Genomic DNA, 14,603 nt, shown 5'->3' on the forward strand with positions numbered 1-14,603 from the left:
CCCCAGGGTGGCTGTGGCTACAATGTAGCTTGCCATCACCAGTGTGTGATTGGGTGGATGACTGGATGTGTAAAGCGCTTTGGGGTCCTTAGGGACTAGTAAAGCGCTATAAAATACAGGCCATTTACCATTTTACAAATTGCTAAATGACCTCCTGTCATGTCTTGGGATTCTCCAGAGGCCTGGTAATGAACTAATCATGTGATTCCGGTGTTTTGACCCAGGATGATATCTAAAACCCGCAGGACACCGGCCCTTGAGGGCTGGAGTTCAACACCCCTGCTCTAGAGTCTGAGATGCAGCACTTGGGGTTTGTTTGCAGTTTCTCCAAGCATTGTATGGTTAGATCTTGGGTGGAATTTACTGGAAGGTTCACTCTTGGGAAGATTGGAAGCTGTCTTGAATGTTTTTCACTAAATAATCTCACTATATAACGATGGACTTCACACTGTTTGGAAATGGTCTTATAACCCTTCATAGAACCCTTCTTCTCTAAATCATTGCTGTCGTCTTTCCTCCTTGGCATCATGTTAACACACTCCTGAATTCTCCAGAAACCTCACACCTGCCCTTAATCCATTCATGGGTTTATTTTGATTAGCAGTACCTGCCTGATCCTAAACCTCTTTATTCCCATGTAAGCAGTAAGGATGTACTTTCTAATACACTGTTTCTGCACTTTGGTTACATTTGTGGTAGATAAACAATTCAAGATTAATTATATTTTTGATTATTTTTTTGAAAGAGGGTGTACTTTCTTTCACGATGACTGAATATTAATTGAAATGGCTGAATGGGCTTTCACCCAGCTGCTCCTCTTTTGTCCTAACGGCAGGGTTGCATGTTTCTAGGCGTGCAGCAGTGAGATTTGAAAGCAATATCTTCTCCAACAAATTCAGGCCTATCACCTTGTCATAAGCAATAAGGAACTTTCTGCTTTCCTCAGCGGTACGGGATGTGTTGTAACCTTACTGACACAATACCACAAGAAAATCTTTTAAACATTGCCGCTCCATCTGTTTCCCAAAAGTGAAAAGTAATCACATAAGCAAAACTGGTGTCCTCATCAAAGTGTCTCATCAGTTGTATTCATATCATCATGTATTTATTCCCAACTGTCAGGCTGTGTTGCTGCAGTTTCTCCATAAATTCCACCATCTGGGCTGCTGAGTGTGATAGCAGTTATGATGATAACAGTAACAGAGTGAGGCTGATTAATTCCCTCTCTGTCTGAAGCCATCTCTGAACCACCCTCTTCATCACTTTCCACTCTTTCTTTTGCTCATTTTCCGTTCTCCCTTTCCTGTTTTCCTACCCTTCTCTCCATTATTATGCTGAGTGTTATATATGTCTATAATTATGTCTATTTCAGGCTTTCCTGGTGGAAACAGGACTCTGATTGCCTTTCTCTACTGTTTACATCCTGTTATTAGGCTGGAAATGATCATAACATGGCAGATACTGCTTTACTTCATGTATTTACTGGTATGATTAGTATTTACTAGTGTAGCACGTTGTCACCAGACTAGAACTGTTTATCTAATATGTTTAAGCTTGTCTCATGATATGCGGACGCACCTGCACGACATCTGCAGATCACACCCACGGTGTTAAAACACGGGGACTCAGGGGTTGTTGCTGTGGTGTGATGTGCGGCTGGCAGCTTGGGAGCTGCAGCCAGTGTAAATAAATAGCTCAGAAAATGGATCTGTGGTCCCGCCGTGCCTTATTCACGCCACAGAGGCATATTGAGTTAAAGTTAAAGTGAGTTCATTAAGAGAGCTTGCAGTCACACATGTATCTGTGAACCTGTACTTGGGCTGGGGTGGGTGGACTGTAAATGTCTGAATAAACCTATTGGCATTGGAACAAATAAATAGGATACATTTTGGTGCATAGTCTAGCCAACCATCACACACATGGGCTTCAGTGCCGCCTGCACAGCAGAATAATCAGTTGTACTTCATGAGGTTTTCTAAAGGACTTCGTGCCCTTGATGTTACTGTTTCCTGCAGTCACTCAGTCAGGCCCCTGCTTGTGTTTGACACTGTCATTACATAATGTTAGGCTGCTGCATCCACCCTGTGGGATTCATCTTTGTCACGGGAAGGACTAATGATGCTGAGTAATGGAGCCTCTCTGTCACAGAGCGACTTACAGCCAGTGCTTTGTCTCTTCTTGTCCCCTCTCTTACAGATGCAGCTGCTAAGAAAGCCTTCATCACAGAGGTGAGCCACCACCTGCACCTGTCTCTCTGTCTTTTACTTTGCTTTTTGTCCCATACTATCCCACTATAATGGTTTCATTTGAGGCTTTTAATTGGTGCTTGAAAACCGCCTCCAATGTCACTACAAACAGCACAAAATATTTAAAAGCATTAGTGATTTTTCTTCTTGTCTGTATTTATAGGACACAACATTTTATCAGCATGTATCCTTGCTCTCTACATACATATATACAGCTACATTTAAACTATCCTGAGTTTGAATAAGTAATCCTTAGTGAGGCAAAAGCTCACTCCACCCTTCTCTAAAAACATGGTTTATGGCCCTTTTTTATTCTGCTGTTCTCTCCAGCGTCAGCGAGAGCAGATATGATCATCAGCACAGAGCCCTGCCTGCACGTTGTTCAAATTGTTTTGTTCGGGAGGGGCACCCAATTAGAATAAAGGGATGTTTTCCTTAAGACAGTGGAAGAAGTGAGGCGTTGCACTAAAGCCCAGTATGAGATAAACAGGAATTATTCTGAGCCGCGACTCAAACTCAAAGCTGGAAATAAGCATAATAAGTCTTCTTTAATCCTCCTAATTTGATCAATCCCTTTTATACACAGCGCATTTTAGCAAGCCCTAAAGTATTGGCCAATTTGTTTAATAGGAGTGTGCAGATTACTTAAATCTACTTAAATACCAGTTTAAACCAAAAGCTCAGTGACCATAACGTACAGTGGCTCTAGAATTATTTGCAGTGGATAAGATCCTAAAATTATTACATCAGCTCCATTACATTAGCTGAGCTACAGTCTGTATATCGCTTCAAAATGACAAACATCAGACGTTGAAATTGCTGCCATTCAACGGTCTCCATTCATAAAGAAGTGCAAGTACTGCTGACCGGATTATAATAGTCTGCTTCTCTCTTCTTCTTATCAGATGGCCTCATCCTCAGGCCAGCCTGGTCAAGGAAAGAAGATTGGACACAGAGGGGTGGACGCATCAGGGGAGACTACTTATAAGAAGGTGCTATACTATACAGTTTCTGTTTCTAAGAGTGACCTTTGATATGCTATCGAAGAATAGTGCTATGTCTCTAGGTGTTATAAAATGAGTTTTTCTGCCCTGTTACACCCAAAAAAGGTTTTAGAGGCCAGAGGAAAATAAAGATTTTTCTTTCAGTCAGTTTTATTATCAGAGGTTAATTTATCTAAGAAATATAGGCATTTTCTGTTTGTCTGGTAATCAGAAATATGAAATGACATGACGCAGACTCATTGCCTTTGTACACTTTATAGATGATACCATTAGATTCTACTGAAACATTTCTAAAGAGCAATCTCAGACTGTCCTGTGAGGTTTAGAAGAAGATGAAGAATTTCATTTTTGCCTTCTCCACTCCCTCTTTTGCAGACCACATCATCAGCCTTGAAAGGTGCCATCCAGCTGGGCATCGGTTACACAGTGGGTAACCTGAGCTCCAAGCCTGAAAGAGATGTGTTAATGCAGGACTTTTACGTGGTGGAGAGCATCTTTTTCCCCAGGTTTTGTTACACCCAAACACCCACTAAAGCCCTCTAGTGCACTAATAAGTGGAATTTTTTTAATTTATTGACCAGATGTTGTTATCCTAAACTTTTAGTGAAGGGAGCAACCTTACTCCAGCCCATCATTTCCCGGATTTCCGCTTTAAAACGTACGCTCCTGTGGCCTTCCGCTACTTCAGAGAACTGTTTGGCATCAGGCCGGATGACTACCTGGTAAGAGTTCACTCGTCTTTGTCTCTAGATCCAGACTACGTTTAAGGTCATTGAAAACACTTGAGTGGTAGCAGACCAATCAAGGTTGGTAGCAGACTTTCCTTTATTGGTTAAAGCACTCTTTGATTTGAATCTACACACACCTTATCAATAACATTTATATCCTTCAAATGTCCTGAAAGGACGATTTTTGACATTTCACCTTTTTTCTAATTTTAGATATAAATAAACTTCTTTTTAACGGCCGATAGTGGCCAAACCGATTTGACACAGAAAAAGGCATCACTGCAACTTGTTGGGGTGGAGGTGTAAACAACAGAATTAGAAGAAAAAAACTCTTGATAAAAAGTGGGATCTTAGTAGAGAGCTAAGTGAAAAGGAATGTGGACAATAAGCCATGAGACAGCATCTGAGAGGGCAGAGAGGAGAGGAGAAGAAGGCTGGAGAAAGAGAAGGCAGGTCTGGAACTTGTCTCTCTTCCTCTGTCTGGGGAAGCCGGAGGCTGCATGATTCAACGCTCTGCATATACATACACTGATTAGTCAGTGTTTTTGCATGCTCCATGTGCACTTGTCCTCAATGCATTGGTACTCCAACCACGTGGAAACACAGCATTGTGCCGGCTTTTCTCCCTTTTCTCTTTCAGTCAGCAAGTCATCTGGAGACATTTCACCACTGACTGGCTGTACTTATTATTCAGATTTTAGGTCACAGCATAAACTCAAAATTATAATATGAATCTAGAGTCCATATTCTCTTTTAATTCTTTTTTTTAAGCATTTCCTTAAGCACTTGGACATAACATAGGACAATCTAGTTGATTGTCTTAACTGGTAGATGGTGTTAATTGAACGGTGCTCAACAAATCCTGAATTGAAATTTATAGAAAATGCAGCAGCAGCAGAGGAAGTGGTATACAGTGGTCCCTCGCTATGACACGGTTCACCTCTCGCAGCCTCGCTATTTCGCTGAATTTTTTTGTGCAATTTTTCATGCTTTTATTTATTTATTTATTTTACTGTGCATTACGTTCTGCATCCTGATTGGCGGTAGACTATTGTCAATCAATCTTGTGCCATGTCTCCTGTACAGTACAGAATGCGTTCACCTTCTCAAATTAATATAAATCTTCGATTGCTAGCAGTGTGATTCCATAGTGCTGCACTAAATGTTTGTAAGTTTTCTCCCCAACAAATACAACAATGTTGATTAGACGTTTTGCACCATCAAAGGCAACCGCGGGTGCCTTTGGTTTCATTCTATAATACTGGACTTATTTTCTACAAAGGTTTGAACTTTGAGGGTTTTTAAACAAGAGAGAAAAGTGTGAAAATGTTCATGCCTGTCTGCGAAAAGTGTATAAAGTGTGTAGTGAGGGGTTTTACAGCCTTACAGCATCTATAATAATACTAAAAAATAAAGTTGACTCCTTTGCGGATTTCACCTATCGCGGGTTATTTTTAGGACTTAAAATAACTTAACTCCCGATAAACGAGGGACCATTGTAAACCTCACTAACCTAAGGGGTCAACACTTTAATTTGGGACATAGTCAACAAAACTTTCAATGATTTTTAAAATCAGATATCACTGATATTTCTGTACTTGCACACTTACGCACTGACGACCACTGAAATTAATTTAGACAATGCTTCAAAAGTAAGGCCAAAGTAAGATTACATTACATGATCGCTGGTTGTTGGTTAGACGTGCTACAGGAAAGACTTAATGTTCATGTTTAGTGTTCAGTCTGCTGTGGATTTTTGGTTGTAAGTTTAAAAAAACAACAACTTTCACTTCAACTGCAAGGCTAAAATTTATGGGCATAAAGTGCTATAATAATGATGATGATGATACATGCTATTTCTATATAGCATCTTTCTAAACCCCAGTTACAAGATACTAAAATAGCAGCATGGAAACATTTCTGAATGCATAAAAAGAGAGAAAAAAGACAAAATGATGACAGAAATCATTAAGAATACATAATAAAACATTATGAACAAGCCAGGTGCTGTTGTAAAAGCAGTTAAGTGACGGATAAGAGTCAATTAAAAGCTCAAATTTTAATCTAGAACATAATTATTCTGTGACTTATGAACTGAAATGTAGTCTCACTATAAAAAAATACTGTATATGAGCCATTTCTGTTCACAGGTAGCTGATGTTGTTAGAGTTCATTAGTGGTGGATGTTAAAAAGTAATTTGTTACAGTAGAAAATTGCTGCCATTAAAAGGTAATTTGGAGGGTTAACGGCTTTTTGCATTACCAGAACACTTTGGTCGTATTTCCTCTGTCTCGTAACCAACAATAAGCTTGTTAGTGTTGCTACGAGTGACAGCTTCAGCCATTGCTGTTGTGGGGCTGTAGCACTGGCACCATCTAATCCAGCCTTTCTAACAAGTCACTCTGTTATGTGTTACCACCAACAAGTTATTCATAGACAAATCATTAGGGCCTGCCAGAAGAGATAATGTGTTGTTGACACATTTGTGGCGGCAGCTACTGATTTTTGTTATTTCCTGTGGACCTGCCAATTATGGGCCTTTCTGTTTTGTCAGTAAATAGTGATAAAGAGATGTTAGATTTTCTCACACCCAAAAAGACAAAGAAAGCTTAAATAGTCTCTGCAGCAGTTCTGTTCGCTGAAGGTTTGATGCTGTTTTATCACATCCCTAAAGAGACTTTCTCGTCTGATAAATTAGACATCTTAGTGTAGGGCTGTGCGATATGACCAAAATCTCATATCCCGATATTAAGACATATATCGTCCCGATAACGATATAAATCACAAGAATGTAGCATTTTCTGTAAATTCTGTGAATCTCGGGCAGCTCGACTTGGTGAAGTATTTCCAGCTGCGCGTCATGTAGCTGGAGTTGAGTGTTTTAACCGATGGATGAAACTATACATTTTTAGACATAAGTTGTAAAGGCCGCCGTTTTCTTTGTGAGTATTTATTACACAGCGTGCTGCGGGGAAAAGCCTGTTCTAACATTTGAGTCTAAGGTTTATTTTTTAGCACCTGACGGCTCTTTTTTGCTTCTCATCCGTAAACATTCTGCATACTCTTTCACGTGATTCAGTTTATTTTGAAAAGTCTCAACAGGATCTTGAACTTTATTGTGAAAGGTTAATGTGGAAACTAAACCAGCGGACATGCCATGGTTTTGCCGTCGTTGTTGCTAACGACAATGCATAAAAACAGGGCTTGTCCATCTGTAGTGTGGTTATATTAAAAATAAGACAAAGAGAGAACTTTAGGAAATTAATATATCCACTACAGTGACCATCAAAACCATGAAAAAATATTGCTCTAAACAGTTTATTTTACGACACCACAAAACAAAAGATAGTGTAAAATGAAACTATAGACGTTTTTATATCGTTATCCGATATATATCATTATATCGAACAGCCCTAGTGTGAAGATGAGCCTCCCAACTGTTTGCTTATTGCTATTCCTAGTCAGCTTCACATTCTTATCCTCCCGTCCTGCTTAGGTGTGTTTTAAAATGTTGGAATTGATTCAGGAGAATGTTCAAATGTGAGTAATTAGCGGAAGTTGGATGGGGAGTGTTTGTATAAAAAAGGTTACAACATTGGAATTTTAAAAGCATGTTCTTTCAGCTTTGTGTTTGTTTCCATTGTAATTCTGTAAAATATATATTTATTCTATGTCCTTATATGTCCTATGTCCTATGGCCTTTTGTGTTTCATTAATATTCAAATTTGGGCTCTGTGTCTCAGCATGCTGGTGTTTGTGTTTGATTTCCAGTGTTTATGTTTATTATCAGCAGTGCAGGCAACTCCTCATTTATAGATTTGATCCCCAGAGAGCCAGAGAGTTCTAGTCAGCGTGGTATTCTTCATTAATATGTTGTTAACAGGAAGGTATCAGAGGAGATGTATAATGAAGTGCCGTAATTATTTTTCTGTGCTTTTTTGTGTTCCACTGGTAGCGTTTGCATGGATTGCAGTAATCTAAAAGAACCAGATGGGAAGGGTTAAGGGGGATCTATGCGGGGAGAGGTGAAAAGGAGTCGGTCCACTCAGCCAATTCCACCTTTATGGCAGCAGCAGCGGCTGTGATACAGAGCTTACGGAAGCAGTTAAAGTACTTAGGCGAACTCTTCTGAGTCATGGCTCAGTCAAATCTGAACACCGTTAACAATTTACTGAGTCAGTGTGACTCACACTGACTGAAGAAATGATCATGTTCCATGACTTTGTCGAATAGACTGCAACTTTAAAAAAAACATGTTTTCTGTAACTTGTCTACGAAGTTGCGTTCAGTTTCAGAGTAGTACAATTTGTGCGTCTTGCAAACAGAGTACTACTAACAGCTAATTCAGTGTACTTTTACTGAGTACTATATCCTCTACGTAAACAATTGTAAGGTAAAACTAGGTCAATATTCTCATCTATTTTAAGTTTTATTTATAGTTGTTTTGTTTAACTTTTTCATAACATTGGTCATTTTTCTGTGTGTAACCCTGCAGTACTCCCTGTGCAACGAGCCTCTGATCGAGCTGTCCAATCCTGGAGCGAGTGGCTCAGTCTTCTACCTTACAAAGGACGATGAGTTCATCATCAAGACTGTGATGCACAAGGAGGCTGAATTCTTACAGAAGCTGCTGCCTGGATACTACATGGTAAGCAGATTGTGTGCATGACAGCGTACCTAAAATGTATATGTAACGTGCTCAAATGGGCGTGTCCCACCAAAGAAGTTCAAATGAACTGCCACAGCAGCTGTTCTTCCATGTTTTATTTATTTTCTCACTGGGATTTGGCAACTCTTTTCAGGTTTACGTTAAGTAACGCACACTAATTTCTTGTCGTCAAGACACACAGATTCATGAGCACTGGATAAAAGGCAGGGAACCCTTTGTGTACTTATGCATGTTTGTTTGAAGACACCACACTTTTTAACAAATCCATATTTTAATAGAGATGCTTTGCATGAGTCGTAGTTCAAAAAGTAACCCTTTATCTTATGCCAGGCTTTAGTGCAGCCTCTATCTGAAACAAGCTATTTAGCTCCCGTTTTTCTTTCTTTAAGGCCAGCCTGCATTTAAGGAAACTTTTATCTGATTGGCTACCCTTTTTTCACAGCTTCAACTGACCATTTTAGGGATATCTGTTCTTAATGACATCATAAAAGGCCAAGAGTAGAACGATTTGTCTATTAGCAGTCTGAAACCTGACATTTTGGCACACAGGGATTACTTCTACATGCACTGACCTCATCATTTGAAATATTGGCTATGTTGAAAAACTGTAATAAGGCATATATGGAAGAAAATAAGAAAATCGTGAATAAATAATAGGTTATTATTTATTATTATTTCATTTAAATACTAACTTCTATCCCTACGTTTTTTTTAAGCTCTCAGGTTTATGTAAGATCCTGGAAATGTTTCCTCCAAGCACAAACCTTCAAATAAAGCAGACTTAACAGCTTTTATCTTCTGTGACTGAAACCTCAGGCCATAGGATTTCATAAGAGACTGGCTGGTGTTTTTCAGTAGCCGGATGTACTGTGCTTAAGCCTAACAGAGCATGACTTCCACCAACAGTGGCCCACTCCCACCCCCTCCAAAACTTCACAGCCTCTTTCTGAAAGAAGTCAACCAGCAACAGCTCCATGTATGTCCATGCTGCTAATCCAGCCTCACAGGTTCATAGCCCTCGCCCTTGTGTTTATTAATGCACCGACAGCTGCGGGCAAAGTCCACTGCAGGAATTTGTTTAATCATTTAAGGAAGTTGAAGTCTCAGCGCATTTACTGTGACCTTTTCCATCGTTTTGGTCGTGCTCTGAAACATTTTCACAGGTGTAATTGGTCTTAAGCGAGTGGTTTAATAAAAGCGGAGAGTTTCGGGCTGTAGCCCGAGGCAAGAGAAAGGGGAGGGAGGTTTTAAAGACTCTCAGAAACACGACACAGGACAAAAAATGCACGTTTGGACATTGAGAAGTAGTTTGAGTATTGTAGACTTATCTGTATTTTAGGCAAACACATAACAGACAGCGTACAAGCAGTCATTGGTGGAGCTCCACGTCTTCAACAGCTGACTGGCTCATGGTTGTGGGCTGAAGACTCTGGCTCTGGGCAGCATGCAGACCACAGTGATGTAACTGACTTCGTGCTGCCACTTCTCTCCCCTCTGTTTATTCACACTTCTATTATATGGCTTGTCCTTCATGTTTTAATGTCTTGTCACTCTCCAAAGAGAGCCTCCTGCTGCTGTGGCTCTCTCAGCGTGATTTATTTTCCTTGATTTCCCCCTCTCGCTCTGTCTTTGTGTTTAAATCCTTCCTCTCGTTTTTCTTCTCCATCCCTCTCCTCTGCTCCCGTGCCTCACGTGTTCGTGTTGTTGGCTCGTCACCGCTCTGCCCTCGTAACGCTGACAGAAGGGTTGTGTGTGGCTGAGGGCTGAGGATGCTCTTTCTCTCTTTGCTGCTCTTTGTAGAAGCTTTTCTCATCTGAAGGTCATTCACCAAGTACCTAGTCTTTTCAGCCACATTTTCTAGTCATCCTTCATCTCTCTGGAGTCTGTTCCTCTTTCTCTCTCCTCTTGCAGTCATTTTTACCCCTGATTGCTGTGTGTTACCACTATATGGAGCAGCCCTCTGTTTCTCGCACTTCTCTCATCTTTCTAATGGGACTGAGCTGGCCCAAGTCCCAAGGTCAAAGCAGGTTTATAACTGAGGAACCAGCCAAACTAATTTGTTTGCATTGATTCTTGAAATATTTGGCATAACCTGTGATACAGAGGAAAGTACTTGCTAAAGAACTTTTTAAAAATGTCCTTGTGTGCCTTCATCTTGTTATTGCATTTGGCTTAGCCAAAAATGATCTAAAGTGCTTTGTGTCTTTTCATTTCTGTTCAGTGATAATAGTTTGACTGTGACTTTGCACAAAAAATTAAAAAAAACCCCAGTCAGATATGAATTCAGCCGATTACCCCTTGTAGCCGGACTCCTCAGGCATCGCTGCTCTCCTTCCACAGCTGTTATTTTTAGATCGCTCTGTGTAAGTCCCCTTCTCATCACTTGCACGTGAGCATCTGCAGTTCCCACTGGATCTCCTCCAGTGTATCAAAATAGTGATTCTTCAACTTGACTTACATTTCTGGGAAATGGAAGAATAGCAGGAAGCCAAATCTGGCAATCAGGTTGATTAGTAAACCAGAACTGAGTTGGAGTGGCTTCAGCTCCAGATTTTTCAGTGTGTTATTTATTGGCATACATCGCAACTCAGGTTGTTTATGCTGAATATTCTCCCTCGGGTGCCTCAGCACATTACAAATTTCACAGTGAATAACCTTGTAAATATTGAAAAAAAGAAAAAAGCAGCAAGAAACAACCTGGGTGTGCACACCGACGACCTTTACGCTGAAAACTCCTGTTTGGTCTTTAAGTCCTAGCCAGAGACAGAGCTCTTGCTATGACATATGTTCTTCGAGATGAGAGTCAAGTCAGTTTGATGCAATACATTCAGCTCAATTCAATTTTATTTACAGCAACAGTAAACTCAAGCCGGTTTATATTGTAAGGTAAAGACATTAAAATAATACAGAGAAAACCCCAGCAATCAGATGACCCACTATGAGCAAGTGCTTGACAAAGGTGGGAAGGAAAAACAACCTTGTAAAAGGAAGAAACCTATAGCAGAACTAGGATGAAGTATTACATATTAGGGCTGTTCGATATAACGATATATATCGGATGACGATATAAAAACGTCTATCGTTTCATTTTACGCTAACCTTTGTTTCGTGGTGTCGCAAAATAAACTGTTTACGGCAATATTTTTTCATCGTTTTGATGGTCACTGTAGTGGCTATATTAATTTCTTAAAGTTCTCTCTTTCTCTTATATTTTATATAACCACACTATGGACGGACTAGCGCCTGTTTTTATGCGTTGTGGTTAGCAACAACGACGGTAACAGCATGGCGTGTCCGCTTGTTTATGTTCCACATAAACCTTTCACAATAAAGCTCAAGATCCTGTTGAGACTTTTCAAAATAAACTGAATCACGTGAAAGAGCAGATTATTTACGGATGAGAAGTAAAAAAAGAGCCGCCAGGTGCTAAAAAAATAAACCTTAGACTCAAACGGTAGAACAGGCTTTTCCCCGCAGCACGCCGTGTAATAAATACTCGTAAAGGCCGCCGCTTTCTTTGTAACTCATGTCTAAAAACGTATAGTTTCATGCATCGGTTAAAACATGCATTCGACTCCAGCTACATGACGCGCAGCTGGAAACACTTCCCGCAAGTCGAGCGGCCCGAGATTCACAGAATTTACAGAAAATGTTAAATTTTTGTGATTTATATAATTCTTATATCGGGATATGAGATTTTGGTCATATCGCACAGCCCTATTACATATTTAAATTTTTACCTACAAACCCACAAAATTTCATGATTGCAGCTCATCTTATAACTGCTGTTGAGGCATGAATCCCAAACTGAATATTAGTTTTTAGAGTCTTTTGTAGAACTGTAACCATTAATTATTTGCTTTATTTTTAATAAGTAATTCAAGTAAAACATGTAAACAAAATCACAACATAAAAATTCACATCATCGCACTGAGAATGATCAAAAACCTGTCAGTCATACTTTCATTCTGACTGTGTGCTCTGGTGGAGCATCAAAGGTTTTTGTTCTTACAGTAAATTTAAAAGCTTAAATTCCGCTTTGATACGACTCTATCCCGAGTCGTGCTTTTTAAGTATGATTTTCTTCTCCTGTGGCTACAGAGTCCAGTAACCACTTTGATATACATGACATGGCACTGTGAGAAAAACCTTCATTTCTGTTGGCTCTCTCTGTTGTGTAATGGATCCTGGTGCGATCAGGTGGTGAATATGTAACCGTAGCCAAAGTGTGTGTACACTGAGAATCATGTGTTGTTTGTCAGTCAACTGTTTGCGTAACATGTATCAGCTATCCTCTTCCTCGTGTATGTTTCGTTCCGTCACGTTCCCATGAGGAGAAAAATGCCTCTTTGTGTTCAGTGGCGTTCCTTTTTGTGCTGTTTTGAAGCTTTTATTTAAACTGAAATGGATATCATTAATCAAAAGCAACAATTTCTGTTCCAGTGTCAGAAACACTGCCTGAAGTCATACAACTTCTAAAAGATATATATATTTTTGTTACATGTGAGCTTACTGTACCTCACACATATTGTATTTCGGCTCAATCCCTCAAGGCGTCTCCTTATGGTGTTCATTTCTCATGTTCTCCCTCTTTTCTTCTCATCTCCAGAACTTGAATCAGAACCCTCGCACTTTGCTGCCCAAGTTTTTCGGCCTCTACTGTGTCCAGTCAGGTGGCAAGAACATCCGTGTGGTTGTTATGAACAATGTCCTCCCCCGCGTGGTGCGCATGCACCTCAAGTACGACCTGAAGGGCTCCACCTACAAGAGGCGAGCGTCCAAGAAGGAGAGGGAGAAGGCCAGGCCCACCTTTAAAGACCTGGACTTCATGCAAGACTTGCAGGATGGCCTGATGATGGACCAGGACACTTGCAATGCCCTGACCAAGACCCTGCAGAGAGACTGCCTGGTGAGAAATATGAATATACAGCTAAATGCAAATACTGGTTTTAGCTTTTTTACTTGTGTTTTCTGTTGAGACAGACAGGAGGGGAGGAGATGGTGAAGTTGGTTTGCTTGTTGTGATGCAGGATCCGTTAAATGGCTCATAAAAAGTAATGGTAGATGAAGAAGCATATAAAAAGAAGGGTGGGGAAGCCCATGATACTCATGGTGCCCTGATCGATAAAAGAGGATGGATGAGAGTAGACAGGGGAGCTGGAATGGAAGAAAAACTTTTCTTGAGGTTATGATGTTTGGCATTCCCAGGACCCCTTTCTATAAATTAGAGCTGTGTTACGAGTACAAGGTTTAACGAGGTGTCTGGTCTTGTAGCTGGCTGGCTTTTTCTCTTGTAAATCACTGTCTGCTGTTTCCATTTACTTTACTCGGAAAGCAGTGTGTGTGCACTCACTGGCAGTCAAATACATTGTTTATCAGTGTGGGCATGCCCGTGCACCACTCTGTCTTGTGTATAGCATTAACATCTCCACGGTTATTGGTTTTATATCCCTCTTGGGGACATGTTAAAATAATAAAAAATAAAAGCTTTCAGTCAGGATTTAGAAGCTGCGTGTCTCATAGGTACTGCACACTGACAACTATCTTTGCCTGTCCTGTGCTCAGGTGCTGGAAAGCTTTAAGATCATGGACTACAGCCTGCTGCTTGGGGTCCACAACATCGACCAAGCGGAGAGGGAGAGGCAGATGGAAGGCTCCCAGGGTGACAGCGATGAGAAAAGGCCCGTGGCCCAGCAGAAGGCTCTGTACTCCACAGCCATGGAGTCCATCCAGGGGGGAGCTGCCTGCGGAGGGTCTATTGACACAGACGACACGTGAGTTTGGCCAGAGAGGAGAACAGCAGAGGCTTTTGGGAGTGCATGTCTCCGACTTCCCGCATTTATACGAGCTAACAACCTGAAAGATAAATAACAATGTTAGAACTTATTCATCTACCTTTATCTCTTACTCTCCCTCCTAAAGTTATTCTGCTTTCAGTAGTTACGCTTCTTCTCT

At 40.6% G+C, this 14,603-nt stretch overlaps 1 protein-coding gene across 4 annotated transcripts in view; it reads left to right on the forward strand.

The window, feature by feature from the left end:
• pip5k1ca (phosphatidylinositol-4-phosphate 5-kinase, type I, gamma a) overlaps positions 1 to 14,603 on the forward strand; it is a 52,708-nt gene that overhangs the window by 19,717 nt on the left and 18,388 nt on the right. For all 4 annotated transcript variants that reach the window (XM_085263750.1, XM_085263753.1, XM_085263752.1 and 1 more), the window contains exons 2-8: positions 2,197 to 2,228; positions 3,152 to 3,238; positions 3,626 to 3,756; positions 3,855 to 3,972; positions 8,475 to 8,627; positions 13,258 to 13,557; positions 14,214 to 14,422. In XM_085263750.1, the coding sequence (XP_085119876.1) occupies positions 2,197 to 2,228; positions 3,152 to 3,238; positions 3,626 to 3,756; positions 3,855 to 3,972; positions 8,475 to 8,627; positions 13,258 to 13,557; positions 14,214 to 14,422 (1,030 nt within the window). The remainder of the gene's footprint in view (positions 1 to 2,196; positions 2,229 to 3,151; positions 3,239 to 3,625; positions 3,757 to 3,854; positions 3,973 to 8,474; positions 8,628 to 13,257; positions 13,558 to 14,213; positions 14,423 to 14,603) is intronic.

Source organism: Mchenga conophoros, linkage group LG23, assembly GCF_057382185.1.
Source record: "Mchenga conophoros isolate Kocher_MC1m ecotype Shallow Benthic linkage group LG23, M_conophoros_male_GT1.1, whole genome shotgun sequence".
NCBI classification, from domain to species: Eukaryota; Metazoa; Chordata; class Actinopteri; order Cichliformes; family Cichlidae; genus Mchenga; species Mchenga conophoros.